At 65.8% G+C, this 18,163-nt stretch overlaps 1 protein-coding gene across 16 annotated transcripts in view; it reads left to right on the forward strand.

Annotated features, from left to right (window-relative positions):
* Window positions 1-282: 282 nt before the first annotated feature.
* Window positions 283-18,163, forward strand: part of BRSK2 (BR serine/threonine kinase 2) — a 78,269-nt gene continuing 60,388 nt past the window's right edge. For 4 of the 16 annotated variants that reach the window (XM_054437780.2, XM_054437777.2, XM_054437779.2 and 1 more), the window contains exon 1: window positions 2,684-3,058. In XM_054437780.2, the coding sequence (XP_054293755.1) occupies window positions 2,968-3,058 (91 nt within the window). In that variant the 5' untranslated portion in view covers window positions 2,684-2,967. Of the gene's footprint in view, window positions 1,629-2,682; window positions 3,059-18,163 lie in introns of those variants that run through there. The other 12 variants (XM_054437782.2, XM_054437783.2, XM_054437784.2 and 9 more) reach the window with 6 other exon arrangements.

Consider the following 18,163-nt stretch of genomic DNA (forward strand, 5'->3'; position numbering starts at 1 on the left):
CGTCTTCCTCTGTGTCCTAGAAGCGTCTGTGTAGCGGGGTGCTTTTCCTCCATTAGTGTTTGGTGGGCTCCACCGGTGAGTCTTGGCCCGGACGTCTTTGTGAGACTGGGCCCTTTCCTAACTCGGGCAACAGACCTTCGTGCTCAAGAGCCCTGGCTCCCTTGGGGCTCCTGCTCCCACCTTACACGCGACAGAGGGGGACCAAGGGCTGTGGCATCACAGTCGTGAGCACCTCCTGGCTGGCCACACCCTGGTACACCCTCTCCTGGAGCACCCCAGTACCAGGCCCGCTGGATGGATGGGCAGTCATCCTGTTGACTCCCACAAAGATGGGAGCAGGGAGGGTGCGGCGTGCTATCGAGGTGTTGAGTCTGGGGTTTTTTGTGCAGCACGTTCAAGAGGGGACAGCAGGGCTGAGGGAGGCTGGGAGGGCGATTTGAGGATAGGCACTGAGAGGCTGAAGGCTGAGTAGCCTCTCGCGCCTGGAGGACAGGCAGGGGGCCAGAAGAGAGGCCCCAGACTGAGCCTCAGAGGCCACCGATGGCATAGGCTGCTCAGACACAGACAGGGAAGAAAAGGCCTTAGGGCTGCAGCCAGGGGTGGGAGAGGGATGCAGGCTGGCAAGGAAGTGGGAAGGAAGAAAGCAAGAATTTGGGCCACTGGAGCAGCCGGATGCAAACGGTCAATAGGGCAAAATGCTGCTGAGGATGTCACAAAGGTGCCTGTGACTCTGCTGCAGGCTGGGAGGCCAGGTGACTGTGGCAGCAGAGAGAGGGCATCTCGGGTCAAGTGCCCCTGCCCTCTGGCTGTGGCCTGACGCCCTCTCCTAGTCTCCTGCACACCCTTGGCCTCTGTTGGCACCTGGACCAGACCACTAGCAGTCAGCCTCCAGCCAGACCCTCACTGCTTGACAGTTTCTCCAGCTGGAGGTCCCAAACAGTCTACATTCAGCTAAAAATGCCTGCCATCACCACTCACAGCAGCAGCAGCGGGGGAAAGGGGGGTGCCCTCTGCCTCTGTCCCATGCTCTCAGCCCTCCTCCCCTGCCCCCACTGGCGGGGCCCTGACTGCTCATGCTCAGAGGCCCCAGAATTGGGTAGGGAGGACCCTTAGTCCACAGCATTTGAAGGGAAGCAGGGCGGGGGGGGGGGCGGGGTGCAGGCCAAGAATGGACAGGCGCTTTGGGGCCCACTCCCCTTCCCCAGCTGGAAATGCAGACAGCCCAAAGAGCAGGAGAGCGCACTGGGAAGACCTCGCAGTTTCCTGAGCTCATACGGGCTTACCAGGGTGGGGAGCGGGCCACGGTCAGCAGCAGTGTGTGGCAGAGCCCGCAGGGGAAAATTTGCCCGCAGACCATACACGGGCAAGATCTGGGACCCCCACTTCTGCAGCGTTCCGGGTCTCCCTCACCTCTCCCCTCCCACCACCTTCTGCAGCACGGGCTTAAGGAAATACCAGTGTTTTTCTGCAAAGATACAGAGGGTCCGTCCAGGTCTGGCTGCCTCTTCGGCTGCCTGTGTTTAGATCTCCAAAGGCTGCTCCCAGCAGCCCCTGCCCAGCTGCTCAACCTGAAAGAGGGATCGGTAGCAAGGGCCGGGAGGCGCCAGGGCGCTGCGGCCGGATCCCAGGTGAGTTCCTTGACTCCGCGCCGCGCAAGTCACTGTGGCATAACTGGGAAAACCGTCGCTTCTCCCTCGGGCGTGGAGGCGGAGGGCCACGTCCTCCTTGGGGGTGCACAATCACTGCTTGGACAACGCCCGCGTGCAGCAGCCCCACAGACTCCCATGCAGCCCCCCCGCCATGTGTGCCGCATCCCCGCCCCGCATGCAACACCTGCCCCCTCCAGCGCAGCATGCCCCTCGCTGGCGTGCAGCACCCCCCATGTGTGCAGCACCCCTGCCCCGAATACAGCACCTCTCCCCAGTACAGCACTCCCGCCCCGCATGCAACACTCGCCCCCCTCCAGGGCAGCATCCCCATCCCCCGCGCGTGCAGCACCCCCTCGAGGGGCGGGTAACTCTTTGGGACACCCGGAGTCACGCCCTGCAGGGTAAAACCCCCGTCCAGGGCAGCCATCTGCACTCCCTCGCCATGGGCCCACTGCCTGCTCCGTCCCGGGATGCGCCTTAAGGGCGGGTCGGGCGGCAGCGGGAGCTCTGCTGCCTGGTGGGACCGGACGTGGCAGCCGGCGGGCTGGAGGCTCCCGGGTCCCGGCCTCGCCCTGGCCTCGCCTCGCCCCCTCGAGTCTCCCCGAGCGCTCGTAGCGGCGGGGCGGGGTGGGGAGGCGTTGATTGGCCGGCGCGGGCACCGCTGCCGCCGCCGCCGCATCCCTCTGCGTTCGTACAGGCTCGTGTCGGCTCGGCTCCGTTGCGCGGCCCGGCTCGGCTCGGCTCCCCTCAGCTCCGCTCGACTCCTCTGTTCGGCTCGGCTGTTCGGCTTGGCTACACGGCTCGGCTGCGCGGCTCGGCTCTGTTCGGCTCGGCTCGGCTGCTGGGCTCGGCTGTTCGGCTCAGCTGCGCGGCTCGGCTCGGCTCGGCTCTGTTCGGCTCGGCTCGGCTGCTGGGCTCGGCTGTTCGGCTCAGCTGCACGGCTCGGCTCGGCTCGGCTCGGCTGCGCGGCCGCGGACGGGCGTGCGCTGGGGGCGCGGGGCGCGGGGCGCGAGCCTCGGCGGCGGCGGCGGCGGCGGCGGCAGCGGCGGCGGCGGCGGCGGAAGCCAGGTGCCCCCGCCCGCCCTGTCCTCTCGACGAGGCGGAGGCGTCGCCGCGGGCCAGGCCTCGGACTGCCGCGTCGGAGTGGACGCGGGGGGCGGCGGCGCGGGCGGACGCGGGCGGCGCGGAGCAGCGGGGCCCGCGGGGGCGCCCCGGCCCGGTCGGCGCGGACGGCGCTCGGCGGACGCGGGCGGACGCTGGGCGGCCCCTCCCTGCCCGCGCGCCCGGGCGCCCCTGGCCGGCGCCGGGCCCCGGAGCGATGACATCGACGGGGAAGGACGGCGGCGCGCAGCACGCGCAGTATGTTGGGCCCTACCGGCTGGAGAAGACGCTGGGCAAGGGGCAGACAGGTGCGTGCGGCCGGGGCGGGGGCCGGGGCCGGGGAGGCCGCTTTGGCAGCGCGCTGGGTGGGGGGCGCCCGACGGAGGCCCCGGCCGCGAAGCCGCAGGCCCGGCCCGGGCCCCGGCCGCGAACAATGGGCGGCCCGTGCGCCCCCGTCCGCTCGTGCGCCCCGGTTCCGCCGCGGACCCCGCAGGCCGGTTGGCTGCGGTCGGCCGGGCGCGGCCCAAGGACACGCGGCGCGGCGCGGCGCGCGCAGGCGGACAGGGGCGCACGGGCCGGGCCGGGCCGGCGCCCCTCGGGCCCCGCTGCAGGTGCGCGGCCCGGGCCGCATTGTGCGCCCCAGCGACCGGGCCCATTGTGCCGCGGGAGGAGGGGGCCGCGCGGGCGCCCATCTGCCGTCTGCCGCGGCCGCGCTAATAGGCGTTCTGCCCGAGCAGCTGCGCCCCCGGCGGGACTCCCACCTCCGCGCGCCGGCCACCGGGGCCTCCGGGCAGGCCCGATCTCCCTCCGCGGTGGGGGCGGAAGAGTGCGGGGACCTGCAGAGGGCTGGACAGCGCCTTGCGCTGCTCCGGCTCCGGCTCGGGCGAGCGGAGTGTCTGTGACCTGCATTCCCCCGGGGCAGGGAGAGGCCATTGGTGCTGGGACCAGAAGTGCGTGGGACCTGACCCGCGGAGCGGCCCCGCGGCCTGCCGGTGGAGGGGTCTTCCCGGTGGGGCCTGGCTGTCGTTCTAGGGAACAGGCCGGGTCCCTGCGGGGCCGAACCCAGGCCAGAGGCAAGCCCGGCTACCCTCGCATGTGGCCAACTCTCCCCGGCCCGCTGGGCTTGGCTAGCCCTTCATCTGGTCAGGCGCATTCACAGAGTCGCCTTTGTGGAGGCTGGGGCTCAGCCATTTTCTTTCTTCTCCCAGGACCGGCCTGTCTCTTGGTGTCCCCGAGGTCCCACGGCACTGCCTCTCCCTTCCAATCCGAGAAGTTCCTTAGACCCGGGCAGGCAGGGGTGGAGGGAAGGAGGAGGAGGGCGCTGGTGCAGGATGGAGGCTCAGCCCCTCACGGCTGCACAGAGGAGGAGCTGGGAGGTGGCGTTGGGGAAAGAAAGTGGGCCAGGCCCAGGCTCTTGGGGGAGGGCCGTGGCTGTGATGTAACTACGGCAGAGCTGCAGGAAGGGGTTTGGACCTAGGGGTTCAGGGGAGCCGCCTCGCCTTGGGTGCACAGCCTTCCGCCACCCGCCACGTCACGGAGGGGCCCCTGGCCACAGGGCAGGGCCTGGGCAGGTGGGGTGGTGCGGCCTGGGTTGGAGAAGGAGGTGGCATTCAGCCCATGTCACCTGAGTTCAAAATTCTCGTCTTTCCCGGAAAGAAAAACTAGTGTGTGAAATCCATGGTGAAGTAGGGGCCCAGGGCAGCAGGATGCAGGAGTCAGTGAGATAATCCAATTACGGTTCCAATAAAATGTTATTATAAGGAAACATCCACGTGTAAGTGAAGACACGATGAGTTATGTGCTGTGCGCGGCCTCGGTGGGTAGGGGCTTGTCTCCACTCCTCATGGAGTTCTGCTGGCGGCAGTTAATTACGGGAGGTTTCCACTGTAATTAACAGTAATGAATACAAAAGGATGGGCTGTGTGTGTCTACAACGTGCTGAGAGAGATATTTAGAAAACAGCTCGAGGGGGGGCACAAAGTGGCCCCTCTCTCCCGAGTTCTGACGGGCAGAGCGCAAGCGTGTCACCGGGAGGGCCCTGGAGAAGGCCACCATTTCTGTGCGTCTTCCATTGCTGCTGCTGAAGGGTCACCAGGAGTTGGGTGGAGGTGGGGCCCGGAGTGTGTGTGCTGGGCCACTTGGCACCAGATGCCAGGAGAGCTGCCAGGTCCCAAGCTCAAGAGGGAGATAGGCTTCCTGCCAGGAAACCTCCGTGGGAGAACGGGAGGCTGGGCTTCTGGCCGCCACCACCCGAGGACAGTCTGATCCTGCCGTTGAGAACGCTTCTCCTTCCAGGACCTGGCCACAGGGGAGCTGTGGAGGCCTTGCTTGGGGGGCCATTGGTGTGGACGCGACTCCAGCCCCTTCCCCGTGTCTGTGGCTGGCAGCTTTGTTTGGCCTTCTCTGTTCATCTTCTCTCTCTGCCTGAGTCCTTGGAAGTAGGAGCTGCTTGACTCGAGGTGGGCACTGAGAGGGAGGTGGTCAGTGGCAGTGGCAGTGAGCCTTGTGGTGCCACGAGAGCCCTTCCACCCGGCTGACCCAAGCTAGGGCCTGTTGGACGGTGGGTCAAAGATGTCCCAAACCTGTCCTTGGGGAGTCTAGCCGTGTGGGGAGGGGAGACCACGCAGCGCTCCCTGCACCCCCCCAGCCCAGGGCCTGGAGGACACCCTTCTAGACGCCGCAGGGTCCAGTCAGCTGTCTTCTTGTGCCTTTCAGCGGGAGCGCTCCATCGTCTCACCTGTACGGCACCTGCCTGTCTTGTTGTTTCTGTGCCTCCTGCAGGGCCGGTGTGGCTGTAGGGTCATCCTTCTGCATGGGGCATCCTGTGCACAGCTCCCCTTGGTGGCCATGGGGGTCGCCTCCAGTAGTCCTACTGCCGGTGCCAGGCACCAGGTGAAGCCGTCAGAGCACTGAGCAGCTGTGGAAGCCTCCTCACCAGCTGCTTGGTGGATTCTGGCCAAGACTTGGGGGGATGTAGGCTGGGGTCGGGGTGGGAACCCATCTGCAAAGGTGCTGCCCCAGCTTTTCTCGGGGCTGAGAAAGGCTTGTGTAGCCTCATCTGAGCTTGACCCCTGCAGAGATGCTGAGACACAGTCCCTGCCAGCAAGGGCAACCGTGGAGGTTGGAGGGTGCAGACACTCTGAGTTGGGGCATGCAGGTCCAGGAGGGTGTGTGGCACGGGCTGGGTGGCTTTTGTCCCTGTGCACCTTTGTCCCTGTGCCCCATCAGTACGCAGAGCAGGGCACCTTCTTGCCCAAACCTCAGCTCAGCTCCTGAAATCTGGGAGGCCTGGGAAGGCCCTGTGGGAGGAGCTGGAGAACCTCGGGCCCTTGGAGCTGTTCTTGGGGGCAGGCGGCTGGGCTGCATGGGATGATGAGGGGCCTGCCTTCGGGAATCCTCTGTCTGGGGGGCGGGAGAAAGGAACATGGCCGGGATAGGGCTCCCTGCGAGGGAGCGAAGGAGATAGGATGAGGGGCTGCCCTGCAGCTCACCTGGCAATGTTCACCTGCTATGGCGTGGGGGAGGGCCCTAGGCTGCCAGGGACCTGGGACATCCCCTCCACGTTCTCAATGGCCTTTAGAAAGGTTGAGCCCTGGTGGCTGCCAGGGTGGAGAGGGGTCCTGGGATGGGAGGAGCCATTGAAGATGGAACAGGGGAGGGGAGGGAGAGCCTGTGCCGGGGAGACCCTGGGGATGACCCCAGGCCCAGAAGCTGGAGGCAGTTGTGGAGGGGAAGGAAGCTGGCCTGAGATGGGGTCTGTTTAGAAAGTTGAGCAGGATGGGCAGTGACTGGCTGTGGTGTGCAGGTCCCTGGAGATGGGTCCCTGGAGATGGGCCCCTGGAGATGGGTCCCTGGAGATGGGTCCCTGGAGATGGGCCCCTGGAGATGGGTCCTGGAGATGGGCCCCTGGAGATGGATCCCTGGAGATGGGCCCCTGGAGATGGGCCCCTGGAGATGGGTCCTGGAGATGGGCCCCTGGAGATGGGTCCCTGGAGATGGGCCCCTGGAGATGGGTCCCTGGAGATGGGCCCCTGGAGATGGGTCCCTGGAGATGGGCCCCTGGAGATGAGTCCTGGAGATGGGCCCCTGGAGATGGATCCCTGGAGATGGGTCCTGGAGATGGGCCCCTGGAGATGGGCTGTGCAGGGCCGAGCCTGGAGAGCGCATAGGTAGACAGGAACCGGCAGCCTCCCCAGCCATGAAGGTGAAGGTGGACTCAGCGTGGGTGTCTGCTGTGAAACCCCGGGGATTCTGTAGCCCTCCCCATATCAGGCCCTGGCCATCTGACCCCAGCTGTTTTGTCAGGGCGGCAGCTGCCTGGGGCTGGGCTGAACCCCTCATCTGCCCTGCATGGGGTTTTTACAAGCTGAGGTCTCAGGACGCTGTTCTCAGGGGCGCCGTGCACAGGGCCCGGGGAGCCAGCATGGTGGGTAGCCCTCCCATCTGAAGTCTCCCCGGCCCCCTGAAGTCCCTGGAAAGGCCCATTTGGTGTCGCTGGGCGCCATGTCAGTGACTGCGCCAGGGTGGAGGCCTCAAGATGCTGCCCCTGGCGTCTTCCTGCCCTGTATGCCCTCCACAGGGAGCCCCCTTTCCAGCTGAGAGCTGGCCTTGAGTGTCCGTCAGGGCCCTTGGCACAGAGTTTCCGGGTGGTGAGGACAGCAGTTCCCCTAGGCGGGGGTGGGAGGGTCCTTGGAGGCGGGAGCCCTAGGCCCCTGTCCTGTCACCACCCACTGTGGCCCTGGGCACCTCAGGTGTGTGTGTCCCTGTTGACATGGGTCTCCCTGCCTTGTCACTGGCAATGGCAGGAAAAGACACGCTGGGCAGAGGGCACCACCTGGCCCTGATCGTGCTGGCCGTGCTGGCCCTGCTCTGCTAAGGTGCGTGCACGCTGTGGATTTCCTGGATGTGGAAGCCTCAAGGCCAGGCTGTGCCCCCGCCCCCAGCTGTGCCAGGGAGGGCTTTCCAGAGTCACCATGGCTGGCTGCCGTCCCGCCTGCTCCACCATCTGCCTGAGCAGGGAGTCGTGTCCAGAACCACCCGGGAATGCAGGGCCAGGGCTGTGATGCGAGGTTGGCCCCTAGGCTTCAAGGGGATCTGTTTCTGGCAAATCTCACGCAGGCCCAGCTGGGGCTACTATCAAGCGCCGTGGCTGCTACCCACGACCAAAGCTCCAGGGCCTCTGGGTCCCCACCATTGTTGGCTGCTGAGGTGGCCAGATCCCTTCCTTGCTCTGAGGGTGGCTGGGAGTGTCTTAAGGTTGTCGCTGTGCCAGGTGTGTGTGGACCCCTGCGTCCCCCGCTCCTGGTCCCTCTTCCCTTCCACCCACGTCCCCCACTCCTGGTCCTTCTTCCCTTCCACCCACGTCCCCCACTCCTAGTCCCTCTTCCCTTCCAGCCACCTCGAGGACTGCGTGGGGCCAGCAAGGCCTGTACCCCAGGACACCAGGGTTGCTCGGACCAGCTCCCGAACCTGGGCCTAAGCGAGCTCTCCTGGTTCTCACCCCCGGAGTCGTCTGCGGAGTGACCCCGGGCCCTCTCATCATGGCCTCACCCTGCTCCAGCGCTCTGGGTGCCTTGCAGCAGACAGGAGACCCCCTCCAGGCTGGCCCGAGGGCAGGTCAGACCCCAGTCCCTGGGAACAGCCTTAGTGGGCTGCACCTCCCCGTCGGCCACTGGCGCCCAGGAGGAGCTGTCGGGAAGGCCCCTTCGCCATCACCTGGTGGCACTTGCTTGAGGGCTTCTGTGCCTTCTAGTCCTCACTGGGCACACTAGCTTCTTTGGGCACCTGGGGAGGGTCAGGCTGTCTCTGAAGTCAGCAGCCCTGCTGGGCAGCCGGCACCAGGAGAGGAGGCGGGCTGGTCCCCGTGACTGCCAGCTGCCGGCATCCACCTGTGCGGGGCTGTGCCTAGATGGTAGCACTGTGGGGCATCACTGTGCAGTTCTGGGCCCTGCCCTCAGCTCTGGACAGCCCACCTGGACCCTGGTACCTCGGAAGTGGAAGGACTGGGACCTCAGGGCCCCTGAGTGTAGAATGGGGTTTCCCTGAAGCTTGTGCGAGGTTCCAATGGCTGGAAATACCGTACGGGGCAGGAGGACGGCAGACCAGCATCTGTCAGGCCCCTTGGGGCTCACATGGCTGGTCCTCTGTGCTGCCCTGTGCTCCGCAGGAAGTTAATGGCACCCCGCCACCTCCTCTGTGCAGGGCAGCCCTGCTTTCACCTGTAGGGCTGGTGCCTGTGTCAGGCCCAAGCCCCAGGTCCTAGCCCAGGCTGACCAAGCGGCCCACAGACCTCCCCAAGGCCTCACCCCAGGGATGTCCGCCGGGCCAGGCTGCCCTGAGCCAGCTGCCTGGGGCTCTGGACAAGATGGAGGCTGGGCTGGGGCAGAGGCTGCAGGGACAAAGCATGGATTGTGCCAAGCCGGCTGCCTTTCAGGGCCCGGCCCGCCAGGTCCAGGCCTTGTTCCACCGCCTCTGAGGGGCCAGTGTTCTGGGCCCAGCAGCTGGGGGCCAGGCCCCACCCACAGAGCAGTGCTCCCGAAAGTCCCGCTGTTAAAGAGAAACTCCTCGTTTTCCTGGACGCCTCCAGCTTCCCAGGCTCGTTCTGCCTTCAGTCCCGGGGCCCACGGAGGCTGTGGCTGCCCTGCGCTGCTTTGCCCCAGGGGCCTGGGCTGCAGGCTAGGCCTGGCTTCCTCCCTGAACCCTGGAGAGTGACAGCACCACCCCCAGCAGATGGCAAGGTCCCGTCGGTTGGCATGCGTCTCTCTGGGCACCGTGCTCCTCGTTGTGTGCCACGTCCTTGGGCTGAGCTTGGGTCCTGTCTGCCCTGGGGGTGCCATCCTATGAGGACAGAGCTGCCTTTCCTGGGTGGCCATGGCAGCCTCGTGGTGCTGGCTGAGGGGAATGGACACTCCTGGGCTGGAGCTGGGCTGGGGTGGGGCTGGGTAGGGCTGGTGGGAGTCCTGGGCACCTTGGCCTGAGGGGGATGGAGGTGCCCAGGGCATTTGTGCCATCACTGCCCACTTGGCTTAAGCTGGAGCCCAGGGCCCTGGAGGGCAGGCTGGTCTTTCCGGCCCCGGGCAGGGGTGGGAGGGCGCCTGGACGGCCGCCTGCATGATCCCCGTGATACAGCGGGGATGGCTGCATGTCGGGCTGAGTCCAGCGGTGGGTGGTTTGCGGGGGCACAGGGAGCCTGCCTGGCCAGGAATGTGGCCTCTGCGGGTGGCTTGGCCTAGGAGCCCCCGGGAACCCTTTGTACGGGAGAAGGGGTCAGGATAGGGGTGGGGGTGCAGTGCCTGGTGGCCCTCCATGCTGAGGGAAAGCCCCTCTTCACAGCTGGCGTCAGGCCCCATGTCCTCGGCACCCTGAATCAGCTGCAGGGCCGGCTGCTGCCTGAGCTGCCTGGTTGGGGCTGGCCTGGGCCCCTGATTGGCTGCTTCCCCGGGCAGGGGTGACGTTGCTGCCCTGGGTCCGAGAGTTAACTTGTGCGGACGGAGGTAATAGGTGTGGTACCTGCCCCGGGAAGGGTGGTGGCCTGGGTGGCCATGTCAGGCGCCTTGGCCCTGCCCCCTGGGGGTACAGGGGGTGGATAGGCAGCCCCAAAGCTGGGTTCTCGGAGAGCTGGGGTGGCCAGATGGGGGCTCATTCAGCTGCCCCCTGTGCAGCCCCTTGGTGCCATTAACTTTCTGCAGAGCGCAGGGCAGCACAGAGGGCCAGCCAGGCCGAGGGGCCAGAGGGTCCACTCCCACACAAGCCCCGAGGCATCCAGGCAGGAGGCGGTGGCCCCAGTCCACACAGGCCAAGGCAGCCCCTTCCCCAGGGTTAGGCTGCAGACCCTGCTGGTGTGGCTTCAGGAGTCCTGGTCCCTGTGCTCAAGCTTCCTTCCTGCTCATCTGTGATGGGGCCTGGGTGTACCCAGGTCCTTGGTAGGCACCAGGAGATGCATGGGGTCCCCTGGAGCCTGGAGCCCTGCAGCCCCTCCGCTTGCCTTTGGTGTCTGGGGCAGGGACTGGCCCTTGGCACCCGCGGCCGTCCCTGGCTTTCGTCCTGTGCCGTCCTGGGTCTTTGGGTCCCTCTGCCAGCCCCGTGGTGACTTCTTGCACTCAGGGTTTGCAGGGGGCTGCGGAATGACCCCGTCCCTTCCACAGCACACAGGCACCTCCAGCCAGGAAGGAGCTGGGCAGGCAGCCCCACCCCAGGCCAGAGCCACAGAGCCGTTGTGACTGGGGGTCTCTGGCCAGGACGTTCCTGTGCTGTCTGTTGTGGGCAGGCCCCCCAGGGCAGGGCCACCTCCAGGGTACTTGGTTCCAGACGCTGGCTGAGTGGTCACTTGTGTCCACACCGCAGTTTCCCTATCGGTGAAGTGGCTTGGACAGGATGGTGGGATGGTGCCAGGGGGTTGTGCCTGCCGGGACTGAGCCCAGGGCCTGGCCCTGCCACTGGGGCCAGCGTCAGCCTCGGGACAGAGTCGAGGAGGGGAGATGGCTTGTGGGCCAGGATGCCCGAGGGTGGGGAGAAGCAGCTCAGACGGCGTCACTGTGTTGCCTTCCCCCAGCCGATGGGATTTTCGTGGAGCTCTCTCTGCTGGGGACAGTGAGAGGGGAGCCGTGAGCTGTGAGCCATGATAGGGATTGTGGCAAGGCCGGACCGGTCAGCTGGGGATGCCAGGGTCGCACCGTCCCTCGGGTCTCAAACTGGCGGCTGCACCCCCAGGGCTCTGGGCTGGTGAGGAGCTTGTCCTGCTCGTCTCTCTGCTGCCACAGTGACCCCGGACACATCCCATGTCGCCTGCTGTGGCCCTGCCTTCTGTCGGGTGGACATGGGGGATTTGGGGTACAGGGGAGCAGTGAGTTCTGGGCCTGACCAAATTCCCCGGTGCCATCGGGCCCAGCCTCCTTCTTCCTTGGCACCCTGGGGTGTGTGGTGGCTGAGCCCCAGCTCTGTGGCTCCCGAGGCTTTTCTGGGATGGAGGCCTCGCTCCAGGTCCTGGCTTTTTCACATGGGAGCAGAGGAGAGTGCCCCAAGCCTGGCGAGCACCGCCCATAGCCGCCAGCAACACCCCCCACCTCCGTTACGCAGAAATAGTCCCAGGCACTGTTTATTGTAAACATTTGGTCTGCACATATAACAGAGAAACTCTTGAAAACCAAAGGGCCGTTATCACCCTGAGAAATTAGCACTGATTTCTAGAAACCGGCAGGAAGCCAGTCAGATGCTGGGATTTTAACTTTAAAAGAACATTTCCCAGGCCTGGGCCTCCGCTGCCAGCCCAGTCTCCCTGCAGGAGGGCGTGGGCAGGCGCTGGGCTCTGCGTGGGGCCATGGACTCAGTCTCCCGCCTGCTTCATGGCTGGGGGCTGTTCCCAGGGGCCCTGAGCCTCAGCTTTCCGCGGTGGCCCGGGCATGGGGTGGGCCTGGGCTCTGCATCTCTCAGGAGTTTCCAGGTTATGCTGACGCTGGTTGGGGGACCCCACTTGGAGAGCTGGGGTGGTGGTGGCCTCCTCTTCCATAACCCCTGACCCTGGGCGGTGGCCTCCTCTTCCATAACCCCTGATCCTGGGCGGTGGCCTCCTCTTCCATAGCCCCTGACCCTGGGCGGTGGCCTCCTCTTCCATAACCCCTGATCCTGGGCGGTGGCCTCCTCTTCCATAGCCCCTGACCCTGTATAGTGGCCGTGGGTACTGTCTTCCACCCGTCCACATCCTTCCTGGGCACCGAACGCTGCCAGCACCAAGCCAGGCACGGGGCCAGCAAAATGCCCTGCCCGCCTGGGGCCACACATTCTGGAACGTTCACTGTGTGTCACACACGTGGTCTTGGGGGGCAGATGCCACGTGGGAGGAGTGGGCCCCCGTCAGCTCTGTTCTCCGTTGTGGTCGGCGGTTGGGGGCAGGTAGTGGAGGACCCGCCGGCTCTGCCTGGGCCCTGGGCCACCCACTCCAGACACTGGCTCTGGGAGGGGTGCAGATGAGGAGCCGGCCCAGGGCTGGGGCCCTTCCCGTCTAGCCATGGTCCTCCCCAGGGTCCTCGTGGTGCTGGGACCCTGTGACATCTGCTCTTCTGGCCCAGCGGCTGCCGGCAGCGGGGCTGTGTGACCCTCCTTCCTTCCGTCCCTGCTGGTGCCCAGCTCCCAGCCTGGCCTCAGTGTGGGGCATGAGGGCTCATTTCATTCAGGCCACATGAGTGTCAGGACAGCCACCGTTGGGCATCAGGGAGGACCAGCAGACAGAACAGTGGCGGAGCCGGTCACAGAGCTGTATGGGGCAGGGGACACCCTGCCCACTCCGCAGGCCTCTAGGCTCCTGTCTTCACAGTTCTTCTGCCGAGGCACCTGGCCTGTGTCCTCAGCATGTGCCCCCGGCATCACACCTCACCCGTGAGCAGCTGATGCACGGCTACCCTCGCGTGTCTGTATTTTGGGATTTCCTGCCGATGTCTGTGAGTCGGGGCTCACGCCCGGGGTACGGGTGCCCTCCTGGAAGTGTCTGTGTCTCACAGTGAGTCTGTCTGCCCAGGATTGTCACAACCTGGAAGAATAGGTCACTCTTCCATTCCCCCACCTTCCTGCACGGTCCGGGGGCGCTCAGGAGCCCCTGGGACCAGGGTCAGCATACCCTGGAGTATGTTCCTGGAGCAGGGGGACGTCACTCATGGGCCAGCAGCCCCACCTCCTGCAGGCTGCACAGAGCCCCTTCGGGCCCACGCCAACCGCCGGTGCAGCCCCTGCCCGTCCTCTGTGGTCTCCAGGGAAGGCGGCAGCAGCCGTGGGTGGTATGGAAGCCTCTGCTTTGCTGCGTCGTCCTGGAGGGGACTGTGGGGACACAGCAGAGAGTTCGCTGACTTTGAGGAGGAGGAAAGGACCTTGCGCCCTGTTCGGAGGCGGAGAGGCCCCAGGGAGCTGTCCAGCACCAGCCGTGCTGAAGTCTGCAGCTTCCGCCTCCCGCCAGGGCGCCTGCCTTGGCGCTGGGTCCTCACAGCCCAGCTGCAGCTGGAAAGAGATGTGTGAGGGCTGGTGATTTTTGGCAAGATCCCAAACCTGTCCTCAGCTGTGGGTCTCTGGTTCTATGCCGAGGAGGGGCAGGAGGAAACCAAATGTGCTCGGTGCCTCCTGCTGGCCAGTCCCCCAGCCCTAGGCCCTGAGCAGACCCACAGGCCCCACCGCTCGTGCCCTGCCAGGGCCTCTCTGTCTTTAACTTGCAGGGGAGAGGGAGGGCCAGGGCCCCACAGAGCTGAGGGTGCCCCCGCGTGTGGGTGCCGGAGAGCAGGCATGGAGCAGCCTGGGGAAGGCTGGGGGGCCTGGCCTTGCGCTCTCCAGAGGCGGTGGGTGTCAGGGCTCTCTGAGGTGGGGCAGGCACAACAGGCTGTGGTGGGGTCTGGTCCATGTCCCCTGGAGCGCACTCCTGGGAGCCCTTTGTGACAAACTCCTCCAAGTCCCCTTGTTTCAGGGCTCACATGGCCTGAGGGTAGGTTAGTTGCAGGAGTTTGAGAAGGTGGCCTTGGGGGTGGATGGTGGTGGGAAGAGGAGCTACTGCTGCAAACCCAGCTCCAGGCTGCCCCCACCTAAGCCTTGTCCATGCCTGAGCCCCGCCTCCTGGGAGGAGCATCACAAAGAGTGGGTGGTGCTGCGTGTAACCCTCTGGCTGCCCCACTCTCCTCCAGGGACTTGCCCCTCAGGCCGGCCCAGCCAGCCCTCCTGACTCCTCCTGGGGAGTGAGGGGCAGTGTCTCCCTGCAGCTCCCCACACACAGGAGAGGGTCCTCTAGGGCCTCATCTGATCCTTCCTGGGCACTGGTGGAGGGCCAGGGCTCAGGGGGCCAGGACAGAAAAGGCCACTCAGGCCCACAGCCCCTCACTCAGGGACAGAGGGTCTCCTGCCAAAAGGAGAGGGAGTGGAGTGGGGGCAGCTGACGCACAGGGAGGGAACGGGCCCCCAGCAGAGGAGGCGGGAGGGGCGCTGAGCTCGGCAGAGTGAGGGGCTGCGATTGCCTCTGAGGAGACGGAGGGCTCAGATCAGCTTGGAGGTTTGTTGACCCTAAACCCCAGATCCCCGGGGATTTGTGAGTAATCGTAAAGTGCACAGATGAGTGCCGTCTCCAGCAAAAGCCAGGGCGGCTGAGGGCGTTTGCAGATGGTGTGGGCAGGAGGATGGGTGGGGCCTGCCGGGGCCACCATGGGGGAGGTGCCTGGCTGCAGGCCTCTGCCTGGCCCCTTACCCACGGGGTGTTGAGTCCCCCATCCCACAGCTCAACTGTGAGGTCAGCTGGCATGGGGCCTCATCCTCAGGGGGCCTGTGTCACGCTACCCTTCCCCTGGGGCAGTGCCCTTGTCACTGCCTGCTGTGACCGGACTGGCCAGCCTTGCCTGCTGGAGGGAACTTGGCAGTCGTCTCCCAGCCCAGGATGGAGGCTGCTGTGCGTGGCAGAGTGTGTGAGGCAGCCACCCCTCACCCCAGGCCACGGCGTCACTGGCTCACTGGTCACTGTGGGGTCCTCCTTACCAGGGCTACCCTGCTGGTGCCCCTGCTGGTGCTGGGGTTGGAGCTGAAGATTGCTCTCGGGCCCGGGGACCCTGCGCTCCTGGCCTCAGCCTCCTCTCTGCTCCTTCCACTCAGGAGGCTATGAAACCCGCAGGCTCATGGGATGGGCAGGGGCAGCGGAGGAGGGGCCTGGGCGGTGGGAGCTGGCTGTTTGGTGTGAAAGGGGGATAATTGATACCCCGCCTCTGACGGTGTGTCCTGAGCTCCCATCACCCCAGTTCAGTGGCGTCTGGCAACCCTCTTAGGTCCCTCACCTGCTGGTGACAGTCCTGTTGTGGCGCCTGCTGCACTGATGGTCGCCTGTGGACCCCGTGCTGGTGAGACAGAAGTGCGCTCTGTTCTGGGCTCTGTGGCTCCTGGTGGTGTTGGATAAACCAAGCCCCCACAGGGCCTGTATTGAGAGTGACCTGGGAGCGTCCAGGCTTCTCTGGGGGAAACACATTGAGCGCTTACCCACGTGGGGAGGCGGCCGGGCTCCAGGCCCCACTGTCCAGCTTGGGGCAGTGGCATCACGGAAGTTGGGATGGGAGGCGGGCAGCCGGCCTGGTCAGATGGGGCAAATGGGGTGAGCCTGGCCTGGAGTTGTACCCAAGCCCCTGCCCCTCTCCCGGGCTTCGCTCTTTGACCAGTGAAGTGTGAGCAGAATTCACATCTGTCTGGGTGAAAGCTTCCAGAGCCAGCACCCTCTCCCCTGTCCCACAGAAGCCGGTGTGGGTACACAGCGCCTCCAGCCCGGCCCCGAGAGGTTGGAGACTCAGCTTCCAGAGCCAGCACCCTCTCCCCTGTCCCACAGAAGCCGGTGTGGGCACACAGTGCCTCTAGCCCGGCCCCGAGAGGTTGGAGACTCAGCCCTGCGGCCACCCTTTGATTGCTCCCTGCCCCAGCTGCCTGCAGGTGCTGCGGGATCCGGGTGCGGGGAGCTGGCTCCCTGCCCAGGGCCTCACTCGTCTGTGTTCCCCTCCTGTCTCTAGGCCCCGTGTCCTTGATGCCACCCCTTTTCCTGACCCTGCTCTCCTGTCACGTCTCCTCTTCAGGGGAGTGGCCACAGGAGGAGGCCGTCATCCCAGTCAGCCCTCTCCCTGCCTCAGCCTCGCAGGACAGACGTCCCTTTGGCAGAGAGTTGCACCTGCCTCTGATCCTTGCCCTTGCTCTGTCTTCCCCTCTGTCCCTGTTCCAGCACCCAGAGGAGGTTGGGGTGGGGAAGGGTCCTCAGGAGAGACCATCCGCATGGTCCCTCCCTGGATGCCACAGAGCACCGGCCTCGGGAGGGCAGAGGGGGCGCCCCGGAGGTGGATGCCCTGCCCTGGTTCCTGATGTGGCCCCTGCCTCCAAGACCGCAAGGCACTCAGGGACAGATGCTAACGTTTGGGAGGGCAGGAGCAACGGGTGTGGGCCTGCAGCCCCTGCCTCTCCCCTCTCTGCCCTTCCCGCAAGCTGCCTGCTACCCACTGCCCGCTAAGCAGCTCTATTCTTACCGTGCCCTGGAGATTACTGCTGCGGCGGCTCCTCCAGGACGGGCAGGCTCACCGGGTTGGGGGCAGGGCTCAGCACTCCCGCCCCGTGGGAGGGTGGCCACAGGGTCCTGCGTGGAGTCCCTCCCCAGCCTTCGCTGCCCCTGTGTCCTGGCACAAGGCCCCCAAGGTGTGGCAGGCAGGCGGGCCTGCAGGCCTCCGTCTCTGGTGGTCTAGGGGGTGGGGGTGGCTCTCTGAGGGGTGTGGGCCTCCATCTCTGGTGGCCTAGGGGGTTGTGGGGGGGCTCTCTGAGGGGTATGGGCCTCCATCTCTGGTGGTCTAGGGGGTTGTGGTGGGGGGCTCTCTGAGGGGCCTGAGCAGCCTCTAGCCCCTCCCCAGGGAGGTCAGTCACCCTGGGAGGGGGCTTGGGAGCGGCTCGGGCCAGGCTGCCTCATCCACAGCCCTGGGCCAGTCAGTGGGGCAGGGAATGTGGACAATGCCCTCCTAGCCCTCTGCCCAGGACCCTCCACGTCTCCCCACTCGGGACAGGAGCTGACGTTGCTCCTGGAGCCCTGTGTGCCAGCTGGGGTGGGAGGTGTGTGTGTGTGTGTGTGGTGTGTCTGCATGTGCAGGTGTGTGTGTGCGTGCCCACCTGTGTGTGCAGGTGCCAGCCTTGCCCAGCCTTCCCCTGTGGCTCGTGAAGCTCAGGATGGCTAGGGGAGCTGGTGGCAGCCCCACCGCGTGATAGATGAGAAGTTGGGATCCTAGGGCTTGCCTGCAGCCAGCACCACACAGTTACAGGCAGCGAGCTGCCAGCCCCAGCCCCTTCCTCTAGGAAAACACGCCCTGTCCTGCCCAGGGGTCTGGGATGGGGGACTGACCAGCAGCACCATATCCCACCAAGGGCACAGGCTTGGCCGTTGACCTTTGCTCCCCAGCTTTGAGGACCCAGGGTTGAGCCAGGAAGATGGGGTGCGGAGCTGTTGGGCTCAGGGCAGCCTGAAGATTGTGCTCTGTGCCGAGGTGGGGAGGTCCGTCCTTTCCTGAGTGTGGCCCCAGCCAGCGGCCCGCATCTCCAGGGCCCGGTCCTTCCCGCCTGCCTGCGTGGCAGTGACCCCATCCAGCCCCTGCTCCTTGGCCCCACAGGCCCCACACCCCTTGCAGAGTGACTGGCCCAGCCCCAGGCGCCCCTTCTGTCCACATCGGACCCTGGTCCGCACCTGTGCCGTTCCATCCCCAGCCTTCCCAGACCCCCACAAGCCCCCACAGGCTCCTAAACCCACCCAAGATATGGAGACAGGACCCTCCCGACTCTGTCCCAGCTCCTCACCCTCTTTGTTTGTTGCCCGCACCCCTGCCGAGGTCAGGGTGTCCCTCGGCCAGCGGCTCCTCCTGCCCGGCCTTCCCCTCCTCTTGCCTGGCCTTCCTCTC

This window comes from Pongo pygmaeus, chromosome 9 (assembly GCF_028885625.2).
Source record: "Pongo pygmaeus isolate AG05252 chromosome 9, NHGRI_mPonPyg2-v2.0_pri, whole genome shotgun sequence".
In the NCBI taxonomy this organism is placed as follows: domain Eukaryota; kingdom Metazoa; phylum Chordata; class Mammalia; order Primates; family Hominidae; genus Pongo; species Pongo pygmaeus.